The following is a 22,595-nucleotide window of genomic DNA, read 5'->3' as shown; positions in this document are numbered from 1 at the left end:
CATATCATTTTATTTTTCATGATAATTTAGATGGGCTGTCTACGATGGTGTTCCAAGATCTATTTCAGCAAAAATCAATGTTGGGTCCGAGTGAAAGGCCCATGGATCATGAGCAAGCAGATCTATTTCAGCAAGTAAGATCCAAGGTGATCTCTCTTACAAAATGATATTTAGATTCCATTACAAATAAATGAGCAGTGCTATTCAGAAGATTATACATGATTTCGTTAATTGTCTGGAGAGTGTGATAATTCCAATCCAATAGACAAATCTTGATTAGGCTACCTTCGCTAATATTTGGTCGTTTGGAATTTCTTTTTCCAAATTTTTTCTCTCTAGGTGGTGGCCACAGAAAGAACCAAGCTACTTCATTGAGACCATGAAAGGGACTTCTCAACCTAATTGAATGTTGGGTTAGGACATCATTTTGATTTTTCTTTCATATGTTATTCTTTTTCTATATTGAACGGTGATAAATTGCGATGATTTGTGATTCAAACAGTGGCATTCATCCTTGTGGCGGAAACGTGCTGACAGGCGTCGACCCGTGCCTATCTAAGGCATTTGGGTTCTTCTAAATGCCCTTTTCCAATAAAAGGTAGAAGGGTCTACACCCCTTTGTCATTATTGTGTGATAGACCCACAAATGCCCCATCAATGGAAATGATTCTCCTTGGAAAACCTGTACCCTGGGGGGACCTCTAATCCTCCCTCCAATGTCTGAGGGGCTTGGTTTGTAGTCTTCCCCTCTCCATTCACTTTGCTACCAAACAGCCTGCTTTTGTTGTTGTGACCAATAAAACCAAGCTGAAACACAACAGCATGCCATTCCCCTTTAAATCTCTCTCCCACATGCTTCCCAAACCATCCCAAAATGATTCCCCCTTTTTCCTTCAATCTTGCTAATTCGTTGCATTTTGTTGGTGTACCCATAACAATCCCTTTAGAACCATTCTAGCACAGGTATAGGGATGCCATGAATTCCACGAAATATAGGTTTAGAAATCTTGAACATCTTTTATATCTTCATTAAAATACTCCCACTTTCTTGTTTGATAATATTCATTAATAAATCTTTCGTGAAACAACACCCCCCCCCCCCCCCCCNCCAAAAAAAAAAGGATTTAAGATTCAGCTTCTAGACATAGAGTTCCTTTTTTCTTGGGCTTTTTCCTGTCAGTGAAAGCAAGCCAGTTGTTTTCTTATCAAAGGGGAAAGGAATCCTCCAAAAATATTATCATCAAGACAGACAAGGACATATTCTTGATGAACCCACCTCATCTTCTCACAAATTTTGACCCAAAAAAGCAATAATTCTCTCATAATCCTGGTGAAAGCAGAGCTCAGATTTCCCCTTATTCATTCTTTTTCCCATAGCTTTGGGAAAATGGAAAATTTTTCTTTAATGCTTATCTTCACGTCCAAATTCACTATCATTGGCATGCCACTTGTCATTGGAATTTTCTGCTCTCTTTTTTCCCATCTTTGTTTTTGGTTCACAATTGAGATGAGATGGCCCTCCACCTGCAGGACCAACCCCAACACAACGAATGAGTCCTTGTCTGAAGTGATGGCAGAGGAGACCTTCTGCTAAACTTTTGCCTCAAAGAACTGTCTCTTAGTGTTTGGTTCCTCACTGTTCTTTTCCAAGATGTGAATCATTTTTTGTACTAATCTTGTACTGCTGAAAAGCTTGGCCGTTTAATCAACTGAAAACCCCATTTTATTGTACGCTCCAAAATGTGAATAAATGATGAAAAACAAGGAAATTCCTTGGTATCAAAAGCAAAGGCAACTTTTCTCTAAACCGATCTGGAACAGTGCTAAACCTTATGTGAATTTTCATTCATTTTAATGATTTTCTGTCTCTCTTTTGATTGATGTTGTATTGTTCATCCACCAAGAGACAATGGAAAGAACCATTGCCAAGAATTGGTTCATGTTCATGATGCAAAAGGAAATTAAACAAAACAACAAAAGCTGAACTTGACAAACTTTTTGACCTTTTCTTGGAATAAGACCGAAAGCAATGAGAGATGTAATTGTGGAATAACTTAATTGTTTTGAGCTATGAAATTTCCAGATCTTTATTGGACCAAAGCTATTACATTGGGAAACTGTTATGAGACTGATTCTGAAAGCTGATGCCGACAGCAAAACTCAACAATTTAACCCAAAACAGAACTCATAAAAGGGTTATAAAAGGTTACCGTTGTTGCGCACAAATGTCACAACAAAAGATGCTCTAATACCAGTTGTTGTATTCTAATGTTACAACCAAAAAACGTTACGATACTCGATTGTTGTAGCAGAAGCTAGATCGATCTCACAAACAGAAATTAGACAAAGAGACAGAAATTAGACAAAGAGACGCAAAGATTTACGAAGAAATTCCCCTACATCCAGCCAATCACTATAACCAAAATGTTTATAAGTATATCTCTTGCATTCTCACACTTAAGTATATCTCTTGCATTCTCGCACTTTAAAATTTCTCAATAAAGTTCCTCTCAATTGTCTTAGGCAAATATAAGGCTCCATACCTAACCCAAATATTTCTCAACAAAGTTCCTCTCAGTTGCCTTAGGCAAATATAAGACTCCACGCCTAACCCAAATGTCACTAGACAAATACAAAATGATAATGATTCCACACCTCAAAACAATGCTACTATATATCGGCATAGTAATACTAATTCTATACATTAACCAAATAAATAAAAATATGAACCATCAAAGGTTATGAACTAAATGAGAACTAAATGAGAGTTATGACAATACATCTCATAATTGAAGATTTTGATCAAAATAAAAGGACTTTTATCAGAAAGTACGAGCCACAGAACCCGAAAATCTCGTGGTTATTTCCTTTCGAGTTTATATGGTGTTGAATGCTCTAGAAAGAAAGAAAAGAGTCGGTTCAAATCCAAATTGTTTATCTCATCTCAGTCGCCAAACGCAAGAATGCATGCCATGGACAATGACTGCCACTTCATTCATGGTTGTCCATGTCAGCAGAATCCAAAAGGACAATTCAAAGCTTGAGGCATGTAAAAGGGGTCCAAAAAGTGGGGCCATGCAGCCATAGCCACCTCACTTACAATTCTCTAAAACAGACAAATCCCACTCCAGCTGTTTCTTCTTTAAGCCATCTCTTTCTCTTTTAGTAACTTAAAATTCCTCTTCTTCCTTCAGCTGAAAGTGATAAAAAGAAGTCACATTTTTAAACACAGTTTCCACTCACTTCTCCAATTTTCCTTGTTTGTTCTTTGTGATTTCTGCTAATTTGTTGTCCCCACAACATGTGATCCAAGGCTGCTTAATCTCATGCCATAAATTACCATGAGTAGCTTTTAATTCTATGCCTAACTCTTCTCTAAACCTTCTAGCCACCATGCATATAAGGAAATCTCGTTGCTCTCAAAATTCGTAGGATATTAAATTGTGAGATCCCACATCGGTTCGAGTGCGGAACGAAACATTCTTATAAGGGTGTGGAAACCTCTCCCTAGAAGACGCGTTTTAAAAACTTTGAGAGAAAACCTAAAGAGGACAATATATGCTAGCCGTGGGCTTGGAGTGTTACAAGTGATATCAGAGCCAAAAACCAAACAGTGTGCCAGCGAGGACACTACGCCCTCAAGGAGGTGGATTGTGAAATCTCACATCGATTGGAGGGGGGAGCGAAGCATTTCTTATAAGGGTGTGGAAACCTCTCCCTAGTAGACTCGTTTTAAAAACCTTAAGGAAAAGCCTAAAGAGGACAATATATGCTAGCGGTGGGGTTGGAGTATTACAAGTGGTATCAGAGCCAAAAACCAAACAGTGTGCCAGCGAGGACACTATGCCCCTAAGGAGGTGGATTGTGAAATCCCACATCGGTTGGAGAGGGGAACGAAGCATTCCTTATAAGGGTGTAGAAACCTCTCCCCAGTAGACACGTTCTAAAATTGTGAGGCTGATGACGATATGTAACGAGTCAAAAAGACAATATCTACTAACAGTGGGATTGGGCTGCTACATAAATGAACTAAACAAGAGATTACCTGGGACAACGAATCTCTTTATATTTCTACAAGAATATGATATCTAAGTTAGCGTGCATCTGCTTCTAGATATCGTATCAACAGAAACGTTATCGTTACTTATGTATTCAAGGTGTTTTCGACCTCTAATCAATGTCAAACTTTATATATATATATTTGATGCATGTTAAATGGTGTATTTGAAGAAAGTGCTATTTTTGTGCACATAGATAGTAGATGAAATATGGGGATGCAAAGATGACCAAATGCATTTAATATCTTCCACCTAGCAATTCTTTTCCACCATCACCTACTTTTCTGTAATCATGGACAAGGATTTGCATTTAACTATCAAAATAAGTGGAAATTTTTCAGCACATTTGGTCCACAAAGACCTCATCATCTTTAATGGAATTAACACAAAACCAAAGAAATAGATTCTTTTGGTTTTCACTTACAAATCCCAAACCACACTTGTACCAATCCAAACCCGACACGTTTCAACCTGGTAATTGGCTCTTTCGGACTTTCCTTGTTGTCTTTTTTGGGTTTTCTCTTTGAGACTTTCTCTCAAGGTTTTAAAATGCTCTGCTAAGGAGAAGTTTCCACGTCCTTTTCAAAAGAATGTTTCGTTCTTCTATTTAACTGATGTGGGATCTCACAATCCATCCATTTCGAAGTCTAGCGTCTTCGATGACACTCGTTCCCTTCTTTAATCGATGTGGGACCTTCCAATCTACCCCCTTTAGGGCCTAGCGTCCTTGTTGGCACACCGCCTCGTGTCCACTCCCCTTCGGTGCTCAGCCTCCTTGTTGACACACCGCCGTCCACTCCCCTTCAGGGCTTAGCCTTCTCACTGGCACATCATTTAGTGTTTGGCTCAGATACTATTTGCAACAACCCAAACTCACCGCTAGCAGATATTGTCCTCTTTGGGCTTTCTATTTCGGGTTTTCCCTCAAGATTTTTTAAAACACGTCTACTAGGAAGAGGTTTACACCCACTTAAAATAAAATGTACCGAAACTTGAAACTATACTAAACCAATGATTATATTAAACAAACTTCTAAGACTAAAATTCTGAAGTGGGTTTCACTGTTTGTGTCTTATTCCTTTCATTCATGCTGATTCCCTTTTGCCTATGGAACTTCTGGAAATTCATTTTTATTGGATTCCATAAGTCTTCATACTAATCATACTCCAAACCATATTTTCTCTCTATACCCAAATGCCAAAAAAAACCTATATATTTGTGCGCGCACGTGTCGATAAGATCTTTATATCGCTTAAAACATCCAACATACTAAAGCTCCAAGTGGCAAACAACATTTTAAAGCAGGAGCTCTCGTGTTGTTCAAATCCTTGTAATGTAATTTTCTCATCGTTCAAGATTGATTTCTACCTCATGGACTTTAACCCGTTACGTATCACTGTCAATCTCACAGTTTGCCTAACTCTAATATCATTTGTAACAGCCAAAACCCACTGCTAGCAGATATTCTCCGTTTTGACCCTTTACGTATCATCGTCAACCCACGATTTTAAAACGTGTCTGTTAGAAAGAGGTTTTCACACCCTTATAAGAAATGTTTCGTTCTTCGGTCCAACCAATGTGGGATCCCATCAACATAAAGTTTTGAATTGATCGGTGACTTAGATATCCGTGCATTTAAGAGAGAGAAAGACATATTCTTTGAAATTATGGTTTGAGATTCACTAAATGACAAGAAAGTTGGGTGGAAATTTTTATAACTCAAATCCAAATTGCAATGTGGTGGAATAGGACTCTCCATATTCATGAAGAATTTGAATAATTTCTTTGGCCAAATAACAACAATCCTCTCTCTCTCTCTATATATATATAGATATCTATATATATATATATAGATATATATAGATATATATATATATTGTAGTGAAGTGGGCATTGCATTAATATTTATATAGTGAAAGTTCTTTGGTAACTCACATCAGTGGACAAATGTTAATTACATTAAAGTATAGGGCTAGAGTTGTAATTAGGTTGTAGATGATGTACCTGTTTGCAAAATATCAATTCTAGAGGGTCCAGCTAGATAAACCTATGTCCTTTCATTACAAGGGAACAACATATTTCTATCAGGTCCTTCAAAAACACATTATTTATCATTTTTCATCCTTTTAGGGTCTCTGCCTTTGGTTAGGCATGTTGTGATATTTGGGCAGACAATCAAGGTTTTCTAAAATACACTTCTTTTCTCCTTTTTCCTTAGGTCCTTCAATTTTCATCAAATTAACCGTTTACACGTAGTTTATAACGGTTTAGTCCTTGTAGTTTTAATTTGTAAACGTTTTAGTCTCTATACTTTAAAATTTGTAACAATTTAATAGCCCATTTTATTGCTAGCGAGGTCCCTAAATGTTAGATCCCACCTTGGATAGAGAAGAGAACGAATTATTCCTTATAAGGGTGTAAAAACTTATTTCTAGTAGACGCGTTTTAAAATTGTGAGGTTGACGATAATACATAACGGGTCAAAGCAGACAAAATCTGTTAGTGGGTTTGGGCGATTACACTAAACTTTCGTGAAAGTAATGGTTTAAGTTCTCAAACCATAATTAATGACAATTTTGCCCTTGTACTTTTAATTTTTGGCCGTTTTAGTGTTGACACTAGATATTGATAGAAATTTTTCGGGTAAGAATTAAATTGTTACAAATTTGAAAGTAGAATTATATATTGGTTGAGGGAAGATAAAATTGGAGAGTTTTTGTTTGTTGTGTGAAGTCTCACATGGGCAACTCAAAATCTCTATCTATAGAAAGAAGTATATTCTTTTTAACCTTTTGTTCTAAAAGAATATACTATATAAGTTTAAATTATACCAAATGCCCTCCAACTTTGTGTAATTTTCAATTATGTCCTTTAAATTTTATTTTTATTCTAAAAAATGTCTTTAAAAACTCTTTAAAAATGAAAATTTACGCCTAAAATAAATGATAACAACAATCTCTCAGGGAGAGTACTGGTTGTTAGATGAACACGAGTCTCTACAATGACATGAAATTGTTCATTTTGAGCCTAGGCTCTCATGGCTTTACTTTGAGCTTCCCTAAAAGGCCTCACACGAATGGAGATAGTATTCCATGATTATAAACTCATGATTGTCCTCTAAATTAGTGAAGGTGGAACGGTGGGTGGTTAGTATAGATCTGAAAATTTTATTATATTTGATGATTGAAAAGGTGATAGAATTATTGTATTGCATTTTGTGAAGTGCTTGGGCTGCTGCTACCTATCCTGTTTTTATGTGTTTTTTTTTTAGGATTTGATTTGATCTATTTCAGAGAGATATTGTTTTAAATTGCTGGGTGTTGTTGAAAATGGCAGCATTTCGTCGTGAATCTATTAAAAAAATAAAGAAATTTGAGTTTCTAATGTGAATACAAATTCTAAACAAAATTGGATTGCGGCTAAACTTAAATCATTCGATTCCATCCCGTAGAAATGTTTAGAGTTTAGGGTTTAGGGTTTTGAAATCGAGTAGAAATATTTAGGGTTTAGGGTTTTGAAGAGTAAAAATATCTAGGGTTTAGGGTTTTGGAATCGAGTAGAAATATTTAGCGTTTAGGGTTTAGGATTTAGGGTTTTGGAATCGAGTAGAAATGTTTAGGGTTTAGAGTTTAGGGTTTAGGGTTTAAGATTTAGGGTTTAGGGTTTTATAATCGAGTAGAAATGTTTAGGGTTTAGGGTTTAAGATTTAGGATTTAGGGTTTAGAAAGGTTCATTTAACTCATGTAATTCTACCTTAGTTTTATTTTAAAATTGAACGAAGAATCCTTATTTAAATAGAAGACAGAGGAGAAGTAGAAGAGATTTCTCTTTATTACTGAAATAAGATCGAGAACTAAGATTCGCCCCTTTATATATATATATATATATGTAAATATTAGCCACAAAACGAACATATTATATTACTTATGTTATTGCGTAAATCTGTTGATTTTTTTAGATATTGAAAACGAAATTACGTTGGTCCATATTGTATTATATTATTTTGTTTATGAAATATTATTAGATTCGCTAGAATGTAAAATTATTTTAAAAAATAGAAATTATCCACTAAAAAGATTATTTTAAATTAATATTTTAAAAAATTTTACGCGGAAATAAATATAGAATTTTGTGGGAATAAAAATTGAAATAGGTGACGGGACTGGGACGAGAAAGATTTTTCGGTTTCCACGTCACAGACATCTCTAACATTAATTTCGGGTGTTGTTGAATTGATTTTATAAGTATTTTAAAACACTATTCTCTTTACATTTTTAAATTACTTTTTAAAATATTTAGAACAATCCATTCAAATAACATATGGCAATTAAATTTTAAATTTTTAAAAAAAATAAAAATATATATTTTTAAAAGCTGACTAAAAATTTAAATATTTATTTAAGATAGAAAATTAAAAACAAAATCATTAACAAAGAAGGTTTGATACTACTCAAATTTACATTTAATACAATTTAAATTAAAAATAGAAATAATAATAATAATAATAATAATAAATATAAATAAATAAAGTGGTTATACTTTAGTTTATATAAAATCATATACCAACTATTTTTAAATTCTCTATCATGATTTATAATTAATAATTCTAAATTTATCTCTAACTTAGAAAGTTAGGTTCAATATCTATTTAAGTTCTAAAATTCCCATCTACAATTTTAAATAATAATAATAATAATAATAATAATAATAATTCATTAAGAACAAATTCTTTATATGCTTCATAAACACTTTTGTTAGGTCACATTGACATGATTTAAGGATTAAAATATAATTAGAATATGAAAGACCATAAAGGAAATTGAATGGAAAGATAAAAGTTATCTTAAAATACGTGAAATTGAGCTTAGTGTCACGGACATGTTTGTCCAAGTCGTGTTGGATGTCTTTGTCATACTTGTTCACGACATGTTGTCCATAGTCGTATGTTGTGTAGGTCTTTATTATTTCTATCATTTTGATGTATAAATGCTTATCAAGATCGTATTTACACTCGTTAGGGCTGAAATGCCTCAAAATATACTAAGGGATGTGACTAATCGTTAATTTTTTCGATATGGGTTATATGCTATCAAAGTTGTTGTTGCTGCTTATTTGCTTTTTCATAAATAGTTTTCAACGCATTTCCTCACTTACACTTTCTCTCAAACGTGATCGAGAGTCGATCATACGTTTGAATTGTTTGTGACTTATGGTTTTCATTCGACGTACTTGTTCGTTCGATTAAAACAAGTGTCGTACAATTGTTGCCTCGCTGCCACAAGAGTGTGATTGTAACACTTAGCTCAAAGACAATTATCACGTACAACCTATCTTGAGGTCAAATATTTAAATCATCGTGTAATTGGCGGAAAAGAATTCTCACTCCCTCTCTCTCCTTCCTACCAACCCTCCCTAGACAAAATCCACGTGGCTCGCGTGGTCGATGATACCCATCTCTTTATCTAAGTGCCCCTCCTTACAACTAAACGCTCGACATTCAAATCTATACGTTTTTCAATGGTTCGAAACTAAATATAAGTAGTAAATTTATGTTTTTTTTTTTTTTTTTTTTTTAAGAATAAAGACTATAATAGAATAATTGAGATGAATTATCAAGATTTTTAACTAAATTTACACCGTCTTTTTCCCAGCTATGTTAGCATAGCTTTACTTTAACAGCTACATGATGATTCGACGTTCGTGGTAGACATAAGAGCTAAACGGACTTAACCGATATAACAAAAACAACTAAAGATAAAACTAGAAACAAAAAAACATTCCCGAATTTAACTTTTTACTTTTTACTTTTTACTTCCATAAAACTTACTTAATTCCAAAAAAAAGTAAAAAGATAATTTTATTGCAAATAATGTAAAGAAAACAACAAATAAGAAAGAAGGGAGATGGGAACTCATCATACCACAATAATAAACCAACAAATTTGCAACTTGGAAGGTGTCATCCACGCGCTACATTGGCGCGTGGATCCTCTGATATGGGACCTGTCTGACCAGCCCACAAACTTTTCCCTAGCAATTTGGCTTGGTGCTCATACCCTATGCAAATTGCAATAATTAATTATTATTTTTTAAATTAACAAAAAAAAATTATATAATAATTACAATAAAATAAACAACAAATTGAGACATTGCAATATATAAAATATATAAAATAATGATTTATTCAAAGGTCTTTTCTTTGTGTTTTTTTTCTTTTTTAATTTTTTATTATTGCATCAGCATCATCATTTAAAGGACAATATTTCCACCCAATTTTTTAATTCTTCTTTTTGATTTTGTATGAATTTTATAATTCAAGATTCTTATGTAACAGTTTATTTTTTTTTATTTATTTTTTTTTTTTTTTTTTCAGTTCCCAAATCCAAAAAGGCTTAAATACAAACCCCACAAAAAAAATTTCAGGGTTGCTCTCAGTTTATGACCTACTTTCCTGGGATACTGGAGAAGGCGTTTTCTTGGCTTCTCTTGTTCTTCAAAGCTTTGGAAATGTATGCTGAAACTGAGCATTTGCTTCCTTATTTCCAGAATTTCTCTGATGAATTTCAACTAGCAAAGGATTTCTGCAAGACCCACAAGCTTGATTCTCCATTGGTACTCTTTTTTGCTTCTGGGTTGCATTTTTTTTGGATGATTATGAACTGGGTTTGTGTTTAAACTTGCTGATTGCCTTGTTTTAGGATGATTATGAACTGGGTTTGTGTTTAAACTTGCTGAATGCCTTGTTTTTGGGCTTGATTCTGTGTTTTGGTTGTTGTTTTTGTTGGATTATGACTTCTAATGGTTAGTTCATTGAGAAATTGAGAAGAAGAGCCTCAGAGAATACTTTCTTTGTTACACCATTGTATCTGTGTCTGCTTTACATGCTGGATCTGGAAAAGGATGTGTGCAAAAAGGCATATAAAAGGAGACTGAAAAACAGAATAGCTTCAATCATTCTTCCTTTTTTTTAAGTTGAATCCATTATTTTCCACTGTTCTTTTGCTTAATCTTCATGGAAAAGTGTTTTTAAGAGAGGAAAATGGCCTGAGAGAGCTTGTGGAGATATGTTCTTAGTGATGGAAGTGGTAATGTTTGTTTATGAGAGCTGTTTAAGCTATGATATCTGCAAAGCTTCAGTATAAATAGTTTTGATTCCTTATCTGTTCATCATAGAATATGTTCACCTGTTTGTTGTATCCTTTAGGTAGCATTAGGGATTAGTTTGATTGTTTATGTTCATCTGGAAAAGAGAGCTCTTCTTTCGTTAGTTTCGTTTTTCATCGTTCGAACTCGTTCTTTTAATGCAGAGCAACATGGTTCAGACGTCGACGGTATGTGAATACAACATGGGTGGTGAAGGGGATCTATTCAAAGCTCCAGAGCCAATTATTGAGGAATCGTTTTTGGGTCTCGATCCTATGATGGCTGCGATTTCTATGATGTCGTGTGGCAACACAAATATCTCGTTGGAGGGACTTGAAGATGCTGATTTTGAATCACTTCAAAGTGATCAGCTCTTGAGTGAGGTTTACTATGAATGTGAGAAGGATCTTTTAGAGAAAGCAGCTATACAAACACCGATATCTGAAGTTCTCGATCTTAAGGATCAGATTTCAAAGACGGACGAACACCGAATTCCAGAAAACAAACCAGTTCTTGATGCAACACTTCAGAAGAGTGTTAGCTCTGGCTCCTTAAGATCAATGGAATGGATGCAAGGTCCTGCAATGAAGTCAAGTCTTTTAGATTTTAGTGGAATGGATATCAATGAGGTCTATGGGATGCGACGGGCGTATAGCGAAAACGATATCAAGGTAAGACTTTGTTTCTAACTTCATCATCAAAAGTTCCTTACATGTTCTTGAGCTATTTAATATTTCGGAAACGAAGCATTCACAAATTTGATACAGAAACCGACATGAAGAAGAATCGAAACGTTCATGATTCGAGTAAAATGGGTGTTATATGTTGTCTTTAATCATCTTCACAAGTTAATTGGTGGCTTTTTGTTTGTTTCTGAACCTCTGTTGCAGACTCTTAACAATGGCAATAGGAGCCAGTTCCATTCTCCTCTCGAACGGCCATTGTTAATCAGCAATTGCACGGCCGAAGAACGCAAAGAAAAGCTCTCAAGATATCGAAATAAAAAGACAAAAAGGAACTTTGGGAGAAAGATCAAGGTAACTAATTTATATGGTCGAACGAGTTAAGTAACACTCAAAAGGGATCGTTCACTTCTATCAATGGATTCAAACTAGATATATTCATCGATGTCGTCTTTAAATCTATAGACTACACAATGCAGCAGCATGTTTAGCGATCATTTTTCGAAAAAAAACGATCGATAAGACGAATGCTAAGAACAGAATGGTTTTTTTTGTTGACAGTATGCTTGCAGAAAGGCTCTGGCTGACAGTCAACCAAGAATCAGAGGAAGGTTTGCGAAGACTGAAGAATGTTAGATGAGGAACATCAGGAAAAGCATGAATCTGCAATTAGAAGGATAGTTGATTTGTAAATATTGTTTGCTTAATAAGAACAAGAACGAGAACGAGAACGAGAACGAGAACGAGAAGAAGAACGAGAAGCATGAAGGAAGTGTTTGTTGATAGTAGTAGTCTAAAGCTGTGCACTGTTAATGTATTATTAAGAGTCTGTATTGTTGTAATTCAAGTGTTCTCTAATCATCCTTCTAAGAACATTCTCTCAAACAATGTCTATGTTCATTTCTTTTCAATCTTCTCATCTCCAACCACTAAATTCTTCACTTTTTTATATTTTATATATAAGTGAAAATCAAGTGAAGGGTAGTTTAGGTATTACACAAAAGAAATGAGGTTAGTGTTGTCCAACAATGTTTCTTTGACCCGCTCACATAACTTAAGGAACCAATCATCATTAAGTTTCAACCTCAACGACCAAAAGTACATTTTGTACTCTAGTATTATATTTCAATTCTGTGTTTTGTCGATGTCTATCATAGATGTTCATAGAACACAACGAAGATGGAGAAATTTTTTCGTCTTTGTTTTTCATCCATATATCCATATATATTAAAAAATATTGTTTTAAAAAAAATCTATTTATGATAATTTCAATTTTCAAGGTAGAAATTAATAATTATAACTAACCTAAAACATTTTTTTTTTAAACATATATATTTATTATTAATATCTAAAAGTGAGGCATGGGAAGGAGGAAGAATATTCCCGATCCCGTTTCCAGTTAGCTAACAAAGAAAAATCTCTCCTCACGTCCTTCATTCCCCAACGGAGAATTCCCACTATATTTCTAACATAAAAAACGCTCTCTATCATCTTATTCACAAGCATTTTAGTCCAGTTAGTTCACTACTTTCTGAACAGCATAAGAACTCAAAAGAAAGCTGGAATTAGTGACATTTTCAGAACACTTAAAAGAGTTTAGATATTACCTTGCAGGTCGAAGCTCCCCAGCTTGGCGGTTGTGTTTGGCTCCTGAGAATGGACAACTTCCTTGGAGGGAATTATTGACACTAACTGACCAAGAACAAAAGCAAGCAACCTCAAGACACACTATGCACCAAGGTGCAGAACAGTAGGAAATTTTATTCCTTGCAGGAAGATGAAGCAACATGAATATAGAAAAATCAATAACTTAAAACTAAGCAATATGAAATGCAGAAGCGATATTAAAATTGTTTCAATGTGTACTTTCAGGAGAATGATGTATCTGCTGACTCAAAATTAAAGACTCTGACCCTATTGGCACACCACCACCACCACCACCACCACCCATTAACCCCACCTCCTCACAACTCTCCCCCCCTATTTCATCTCCTCCTGCTAAAGATAAAGGACCACTCACTGCTTTGTCAAAACAAGAATTACCAACTCCACATCCTGGAGATTCTTTGCCATTTTCGTTCTTACTCAATTCGTCGCATCCTGGAGATTCTTTGCCATTCACAATCCCCTTTATGTCGTTGTTGTTACTGAATTCATCGCATCGTGGAGAGTCTTTGCCATTGACAATCCCCTTCATGTCGTCGTTACTGGATTCATTGATGTTATTAACTGGTGTGTTGTCATTTGCTATGACAATGGTATCCTTCTCAGCGTCTAGGTTCGCCTGCTGCTCTGAATCCATCATATCCACTTCTGTTGAATTGGTAATCGGCACCGACTCCTCTGAGTTCTCAAGACACTTAACCTCCCGAGTGGCAGGAGAAGCCAAATCCTCCAGTTCCCCCAAAGCAGCATCCGCCTCAACTGCCAAATCCTCCAATTTCCCCAAAGCAGCATCTGCCTCAATTGCCTTATCAACACCAGTGGTTTTGATGGGTGCCTGTGTCATTTCCGCATCAACAGTTGAAACAGGAGCCTTAACGTCTTCATTATTGAAAGTAAAGCCCTTCTCTTCATGTTTCCTCTCCGAGAAAGCCATTCCCCCGGAAACAACTTGCATCCCCTGCTGCTCTTCTTCAAGCATCCTCTCAGAGGAGGGCATTTCCCTAGAACTAGCTTGCATCTCCTTCATTTCCGTTCTCTGCTTTTTGTACAAGTCCATTGCATGCTGCAAAATATCAATACCACAATTATTACATGGTCTATTAACTTTTGAGCGTCATTTGTCGCTAAGAATCTACAAGGATAAAGTTTTACTAACATACAAATGGCATGGTACTTTACAAGTTTTCCCCCATATTTTATCAAAAGAGAACAGAAAGGGCCATGAAATCCAGCAGAATTGCCAAGACACAATGATTAAATATCAGAAACTATAACTAACACAACGTTTCATAGTAGTATAGTATTTTAATACATGAAAAAAAAGGACAGTCCAAATTTGTACCATCTTGCGAGTCCCGAGCATCAAATATCTAAAACCTAATGTGAATACTAAAAGACCACAGACAACTTATATTTCCTACACTTACGCAGCCAAGTATTATACCTGAAAAACTGAGTTCTTGTTTGGACGGAAAAGAGATATTTGTGCACTATTTGAAGAGATGGACACAGCTCTCATACCACCCTGTCAAAAAGTCGATGCAAATCATGAATAATAATTAAATTCATAGAATTATGAGGAAGGCATAAACAGACATAGGTGAAATATGAAACTTAATCCAGGATTTTACCTCAAGAACTATATAAGCAGCAGTTTCCTCATCTGCAGTTGCACAGTGCTCAATGTCCATCAATCTCTGACACTGTTGGTACAAATCAGGAAGTGCAAGTTCTGTGGAAATCTTAAGCTTAGAAAGGTAAGAACAACTAAGTTTAGAATTATCATCCATTGACCGACTAAGAGGACCTGGTGTTTCAGATAAGAGTTCGGGGGTGTTGGGGCTTTCTTTTGCAGAAGGGATATTAGGCCTTATTTCAGCAGTTTTTGTCAAAACAGTATCAGCATTCTCATCACATATCTCTTTACTTGATACATCATCAACAGGATCTTGCACCGAACGCTCATCTTTCTGAAATTGGGAAGGTATTTCCCTTTTCAGGGAGCCACTCTGTCTCTTCCACATTTCAGCTTTGGAGTCCCAACCTCGACCATTCACCATCTGCCTGTTCTCATCCCATTCAGCTCCATTATAAATATGAGATTCATCCCTAAAGATACCGTTGTTTGCATCCCATCCATGCAAGTGAGAAGGGCTTGAACCATCCAACATATTCTGCCACCCTAGTGGATGCATGTGACTTGAAAATCTGTCAGCATCAGGCATCCGATAATGAATTCCCGAGTGATTGATATCAAGTGGGGGTCTGATACCAAACATAGGCGGTGCTGGAAACTGTGGCATAAGTGATTGGAAACTTCCATGAGGAGGAGGTCCATGCTGGAAAGGGATAAAGCCATTTGGTAGTGGTGCTGTCCAGTTTGGAACACCTCTCCAAGTGTTGCCATGTACTCTACCCATATTTGGATCATTACCCCTTCGAAAACGGCTATTAGAATTAAGTCTGCCATCATCATCTAGTGAACCATCAAAAGGAATATCAACTCCACCCCTAAAAGCAGGGCGAGGATGGAATGGTGATGGATTGCTCTGACTACCTTTGCTATAATAAGACTCTACCTGAGATGAATCATCCATCACAGGCTTCTCTCCTTGTATATCCCAGCTATGCCTATCCTTATTGGAAGAGAGGTCTTTGGCATCAATAGAATTATTGTGCCTTCGTCCACTTTCTTCAATGTCAACATTCTGCAGAAACATAAGAACTGTTAGCATGTCCAAAGTCATTCATAAATGTAACAGATCTTTTGGACAAGCTCAATGCTGATAGATACCTTAGAATTTAAAGTCCTGTCTCGTAACATCTCAGTAGCATTGCCACCCTCTATTTCACTGGGTTTCTCCGAATAAGTGTATTTGGAACCCTTTTCTTGTACTACCGAAAGAACACCTTTATCTCTAGTAGAAATGGATTTGGACCTTTCTTCCTTTTTTGGGTATCGGTCTCTCAAATCTTCCTGATCTTGATGCCTAGAATGGAAAAAGATAAATATTAGATGAACATCTCATTGCTCTGTTAACTCCTGCAATTCATGAAGTCAGTTACCCACTTACTACAAACAAATTATAATCCTTTAAATATAATAAATCCTCTTGACGACATACATAGTTAAGAAGTTTAATAAAAATCAAGACCACATAACCGTCATCAGTTGTTGCATCATTTCCTATCAAGAAGAAATTCTTCCAAAAAGGAGAAAAGGAAAAAGGAAATCACTACACAAGAATTAAGACAAACAAATGAATGTATGGAACCCTAAGTTTCCGCACTATCAATCCTAAAAAATATAAGAAAAAAATAACATGATGCAGGAAGATGCAGTGAGAACTCCTTTCAGAAAAAGAAATAAACCGAAGTTGCACCACACAATATTAAAGAGTTTCTTTGTGGCGGAAATTTTTTTAACTGATACTAGTCTGTGAGGCTCCCTTGTCAGTACCTTTTATTGGACCCAACTAGTGTGCCATAATGCCTTCGCCATTCATAAGGTAAAATGAAAACTCAGCCAAGAAAAATTGCCAGGTATTATAATAGAATTCACAACAATAGTTATTCATAAAAAGAATCACCACTTAATCATAATAGAATTCACAGCTACGACCATTAATAATAATGCAGATGAAAAGACGTGGAGAAGAAATTGCTCATAGTCTGGTGCTCTCTCCTCCTTTCAAAAAAATTCCTTGAATGAAAATTTGAGAAGTAGTTAAAATACCATTTTGATCCATCTACAACATTTCGTTCTATCTTAGCCCACGTACTTTCAAATATTCAAACTTAATCCACATACTTTCAATAAATTTCAAGATTAGTCGTATTAGTCAATCCCCCCCCCCCCCCCCCCNCCTTTCTTTATGTCAATTTCGGAAACATATTCACATTGCCTTTTCTTGAATGGAAACTATTATTATTCTACCAATTTCAATAAATATTAACTTCAAACTAACACTAAGGTTCAATTTCAAGATTTATTAAGCGTATGGGATTAATTTTGAGCATTTGGAAGTATAGGAACAAAAATAGAATGAGAAATATAAAGTACAAGGTCCAAAATTCTATTTTAACTAAAGATGTGAGTGCTTAACCATGCTTTAAAAGAATGAGAAATAAAGTACAAGGACCAAAATTCTATTTTAACTTAAGATGTGAGTGCTTAACTATGCTTTAAAAGAATAAGAGATGAGAGCTACCAATACGTAAGTGCAAAATGGTATTTTAACCATAGATGTAACTACTTAACCATACTTTAAAAGCAATAAAGATGATAGCTACCAATATATAGTTGCTTATTAACCTATTTATGCAATTCAACAGAGATAACATCATTGCACAAAAAATTTATCTATGCATCAAGGACTTCAAACACACCATAGACCAACTGTAACGATAAAGAAAAAGAGTTGAAACCTGTATTCATCTGTGACAACACGTGAATGAGAACTGGGCGAACTCTTCCGTCTATGGCTACTTAAACTAACATCTCCATGCCGGGATCGTGATTGAGACCTTCCTCTCTCAGCATCTGAATCCACTTTATCATTGCTCAAAGACTTCTTTTCATCATTTGCATGGTGACTATTCTTCAAACTTTTAGATCTAGCATCAACAGAATCATCATGATCATTAGGAGATCTTTTCCTTCCCCTACTATCAACATATTTTGTGTATTGATCATCAAAATGTGAACCATCACGGTCAACATCACATTCATAATCAGAGTAACGGTCACGTGCACGGCTTCGACTACGATGTCGTCTACTATCCCGATCATGGTCACGGTCACGGTCACGATCCCGACCACGATCACGATCACGTCTACGCCTACTCTCTTGTTCATGATCACGTTCATACGCATGGTGGCGATCATGATCTTGATCTCTCATAGCATCTATATCACCTTCACGTTTGGCCTTGGTTACCTCTCGATCAGGATCGCTATCTTGAGGCTTATTTCTCTTATGATGCATATCCACTGCATCCTTCTCATCTCTCAAATCTCTGTCATTTGACCTGCTGATGTGATCTTTAACAAGTTCATTTCTTTCCTTGCCATCCCTATCAACATCTTCCCGGTACTTCTCCCTATTTCTCTCATCCTTGTATTTCTCACTCTTTCGTCTTCCATCCTTCACAGTATCATTCTTTGAAGATAGCTGTCTATTATCGACATCCCCTATATCATCTTTATGTTTATCCCCATCAAAAGAACCAGTTCTCTTCCTAACTCGGATCTCCAGGTGATTCTCTAATCCAGGGCTATGCAACACATTTTCTGCATTAAAGTGCAACATGTTACAAACTAACATATTTACACAAAATTCCACAAAATGATAAAAACAAGTTGAAAACTAATAATGAGCCAACAATACAATGGTATTAGGGAAAGCTAAACCATCTATTTGTTCAAGGGGATCACAACTCATCTAATGATGAGACCATAGGGAAAAAGAAAAGTTAAGCTTTTCATTAGTACATAAACCAGCACCAAAAATAGATCATTAAAAAAGTGTAAAAGATGCTACAAAAATGCCAAGAAGATGACTAATATTTCCATTAAATTAAAAAAAAAAATTATCATACGATGAACAATTTCATAGTTAATATCTAGTATGACACTAACTCCAAGTCACCAAGTATCAAATATTAAAATACTCAGCATGACAATTTTCAAACTAGACTTGATTGTTTAAATAGATTCCAAAAGAAAATAAATATGTCTAGTAAAGTTCCAAACATCCATCTATACTATAAGAAAATGACCTAACAAGCACAATCAGCTCTCGCTAACGTAACACTCAATAAAGAAAATTTGTTCACCTAAACATGATTGCCTGAATATGTGCGTCTGAGAGAGAGAGAGAGAGAAGGGAATAATTAGTTATCATGATTGAAAGCAAACCAAATTGAACTTCACATCCAAAATTTGCACAAAATTAGAATACTAGTAGTACAAATTGAAAGAAAAACAAAAAAATACTTCTCCAAAAGCAAGTATAATCTAATTCTTAAGATTAACCAATTTAGCAAATCATGCATATATACAGCTAAAATCTGATGAACGAAGACTAAGAATTGTAAAATGACAAGAATATCAAATAAAATCAGAATTCTAGAACCAAAACATAATTCAAAGAAAACAAAAACAGACAAAAAAGAAAAAACAAAACAAACAAAAAAGAATTTGGAAACATAGTGAAAAAGAAAAATAGAATTTAAACCCTTAAACATCAGTGTACAATAAGTTAGCAAATTGAGACAAAGGAGAAATAGAATAAAATCTAGGAACTTATATCCTATCCTAACTAAAACCAACTAAAAAATCACTACTAATCAATCAAGCCATTTGCTGGCATAAGGTACGCCAAAATCTGATATATAAGTAATACTGTCATTAAACTGCACGATTAGGGGCAGAAAAAGTTGTGTATTCAGAAAGGCGTCACTGGTGATTTGTGAAAGGGAGGGTAGTGTAACTCCATTGTTTTTGTGCAGGATTGTCACAAAACCTTTGATTCTAAAGTAGTTGATCAAGGAGTGAGTGGGAAAGTCAACATATAGGACAGTAGTGAATACAGACAGCTCCAAATTCCCTTGAACTAAGGGCTCGTAGTATGGGTGGTAGGTTGTTTTGCTGACCTACTTTTCACTAATAAAACCTTGGCTTTTTCAGGAAATGAGATAGGAAGATGACATTCTTTGGGTGCAGAAGGTCTTGAATAGGAGATGTTGTTCCAAGGAAGGCCTCTCCATGAACGAAGAGGAAGGATGTAAATTATTACATACCAGCAGATGGGACCTAAAGGGGTAAAAGGACCTGTCCTCTTTGATACACATATCTTCCATGCCTCGAAGTTTGAAGGGGCGATCTTAAGCTGAGGTTGTGGTCCTTGATATGAGTAGAGATGAGGTGGTCATCGTTGATTGGAGAAAACAATTGGAATCACTGGAAAATCTTTCAATGTCGGTTAGTCTTTTACATGAAATTTGATGCAAGAGAAAGAGTAATCTAAGATGTGGCATTAATTTGTTTCAACCAGACAGAGAACTTAATTCTCATGGAAATGCAGACAAGGCAAGAGGGTTTAGTAATCCTTGTGTAACTCTTCCTTGAAATTCTGTGACAGTCATCACGGCGGAATCTCACCAAATCACGCACTTGGGAAAATTTAACATTCATTCTTCACCAAATCAGCAAAATGAAAGCATCTAATTATCATTGTATTATCCTTTTAACTTCACACACAACTACACAAAGATAATAATAATGATAATAACAATAACAAACAATAACAACAAAGAAAGAAAATGATTACCACCAATTTTTCCAGAAAATAAAAAATTTCATATTGATATTAAGAAAAGGCAAAACCCATCTTAGGTGTGGGGTGTAAGACGATCCTGAAGAGAAACAAGGAGATTAACGCCATTGCAACCTTTAGTACTCAAAAAAAGAATGATCGGGTATAGTCTAAAATGTGGCAGCGTAGAAATACAAAAACCACTATCCTCACTGTCATTTCATACAGAACATCTTCAAGCAGAGAATCTATCAAACAAGACAGAAATGGTACTTGAAAAAGTTTTTAAGAGAACAAAATATGACCAGATTATAATAGAGAAAAATAGAAAATAAATAGTCCAACCAAATGAGTCAATGACGGGAACAAGATCTCCAACGCAACAGAAAACACTACAAAATCAACCCGTTAATCCTAAAAATGAGGCTAAGAAAAATGTGGACACTAATCAGTAAAGACAAAGAGCAAGTTCAATAGATACACAAGTTGGCCTGTGATGAAAAAAACTAAGTGTAACCCATTGCCTGACCTGAGTTCTTTTCCACTTGTTTTTCAACACGGAGATCTTCACTTGCAACCCCCCTGTCACTTCTTCCTTCTCTACCTTTCCTATCCTTCTCCCTCTCCCTTTCCCTTTCCCTTTCTCTTTCCCCTCCACCACTCCTACCCTCCTTTCGGCTCGACTCCCGGTGCCTTCCCTCGCCCTTTCCACTACTCTTCTTGTGTTCTTCGCCATCCCCCTGAAATCCCACACTCTCGTCCCTTCTCTTGCTCTTGGAATCCACCAACGTTTTTGACTTTTTGGAAGGAACACCAAGCTCATCGTTGCTTCCCCCATTCCACCTATCAGTCGTTCCCTCATCATACCTCTCCTTACGCCGCTTCGAATGTCCATGCTCTTCCATCTCCAGATTCTCTGAACCGTAGAACTCTTTTGAATCCTTCGATTCGAATCTGCGCTTCTCACTAGAAGCAGAGTCCTTCGTTACCCTACTCCCACTCTCTTTGCCCTTCCGATCTCTCAGAGTGGAATCATTTTCCGAGTCCGAAGATTCCTTAGCATCCTTCAGACCATGTCTACTAGATTTGTGCCTCGAACCCCTCGGCATACTGAATCACACTGAAAACCCTAATTTCAAAACAAACCCCCAAGTAAATTAAAAAGAACCCTAAATTTCAAATCTTCTAGCCGTATCCCACAGCTCGACTGGGGAAAATCAAAACCCTAACAGCAACGCCGTTCCCCACAAAGATAAAACAAAAACACCCAAATCAGGGATTCACACTGAAATAGCAGAGGTCTCAAGCGGAACACGAAATACAAAAAGAAAACCAGAAAACCAGAAAAACCCTAGAGAGAGTGAGGTAAAAGGATCGCCGGAATGTAGATGCACCGGTCGGTGATAGGGCGACGGCGGCGGAGAAGAAAGGAAAACGGTTTCTTAGGAGTTGGGAATCGGGATTTGGGGTTATGTCCGAGAGAGAAGACGAGACCCGGAGAGGACTAGCGGTTTGCGGATAATTTGGTCCACGTCAAACGAAATTACGGTGCTGCCACTGCTCCACTTAGCCGATTAAAAACCCATACCCCATTATCCCACCACCGTTGATCTCATCAATCCCCAGCCGTCGATTCTTTTTTCTTCTCCCATTCCAATAATATAATAGTTACAAATATTATAATATTTATTCCAATTAATACAACTTAATTTTCTATCTTTATTTCTT

The 22,595-nt window shown here is 35.9% G+C and overlaps 2 protein-coding genes across 3 annotated transcripts; one reads left to right on the top strand and one right to left on the bottom strand.

Annotated features, from left to right (window-relative positions):
* Nucleotides 1-10,459: 10,459 nt before the first annotated feature.
* Nucleotides 10,460-12,796, top strand: LOC111809106. The gene is made up of 4 exons (XM_023695457.1): nucleotides 10,460-10,669; nucleotides 11,365-11,871; nucleotides 12,091-12,237; nucleotides 12,445-12,796. Exons 1-4 carry the CDS (start codon nucleotides 10,496-10,498, stop codon nucleotides 12,517-12,519), a joined length of 903 nt encoding a protein of 300 aa, XP_023551225.1. The 5' UTR covers nucleotides 10,460-10,495; the 3' UTR covers nucleotides 12,520-12,796.
* An 828-nt stretch (nucleotides 12,797-13,624) lies between these two features.
* On the bottom strand, nucleotides 13,625-22,417 carry LOC111809105. 2 transcript variants are annotated; one of them, XM_023695456.1, is made up of 7 exons: nucleotides 21,397-22,417; nucleotides 17,977-18,841; nucleotides 16,343-16,538; nucleotides 15,356-16,256; nucleotides 15,180-15,280; nucleotides 14,993-15,073; nucleotides 13,625-14,611 (listed from the first exon to the last, which is right to left on the bottom strand). In XM_023695456.1, exons 1-7 carry the CDS (start codon nucleotides 21,974-21,976, stop codon nucleotides 13,739-13,741), a joined length of 3,597 nt encoding a protein of 1,198 aa, XP_023551224.1. In that variant the 5' UTR covers nucleotides 21,977-22,417; the 3' UTR covers nucleotides 13,625-13,738. The 2 variants fall into 2 exon arrangements, with proteins under 2 accessions (XP_023551224.1, XP_023551223.1); XM_023695455.1 differs by having other exon boundaries at nucleotides 15,180-16,256.
* Nucleotides 22,418-22,595: the final 178 nt, after the last annotated feature.

This window comes from Cucurbita pepo, chromosome LG13, assembly GCF_002806865.2.
Source record: "Cucurbita pepo subsp. pepo cultivar mu-cu-16 chromosome LG13, ASM280686v2, whole genome shotgun sequence".
Lineage (NCBI taxonomy): Eukaryota > Viridiplantae > Streptophyta > Magnoliopsida > Cucurbitales > Cucurbitaceae > Cucurbita > Cucurbita pepo.
Note: the sequence above shows the minus strand (reverse complement) of the source record. Positions and strands in the feature narration are given on the sequence as shown.

What these genes read in the sequence shown, in the direction of transcription:
- LOC111809106 (XM_023695457.1), top strand. Translation starts at nt 10,496, where the DNA reads ATGACCTACTTTCCTGGGATACTGGAGAAGGCGTTTTCTTGGCTTCTC. An exon ending in ATAGCGAAAACGATATCAAG is followed by an intron (nt 11,872 to 12,090) that starts GTAAGACTTTGT and finishes CCTCTGTTGCAG; the next exon opens with ACTCTTAACAATGGCAATAG. An exon ending in ACTTTGGGAGAAAGATCAAG is followed by an intron (nt 12,238 to 12,444) that starts GTAACTAATTTA and finishes TTTTGTTGACAG; the next exon opens with TATGCTTGCAGAAAGGCTCT.
- LOC111809105 (XM_023695455.1), bottom strand. Translation starts at nt 21,976, where the DNA reads ATGCCGAGGGGTTCGAGGCACAAATCTAGTAGACATGGTCTGAAGGAT. An exon ending in CTGCTTATATAGTTCTTGAG is followed by an intron (nt 15,074 to 15,179) that starts GTAAAATCCTGG and finishes ACTTTTTGACAG; the next exon opens with GGTGGTATGAGAGCTGTGTC. An exon ending in ACAAGAACTCAGTTTTTCAG is followed by an intron (nt 14,612 to 14,992) that starts GTATAATACTTG and finishes GATATTTTGCAG; the next exon opens with CATGCAATGGACTTGTACAA.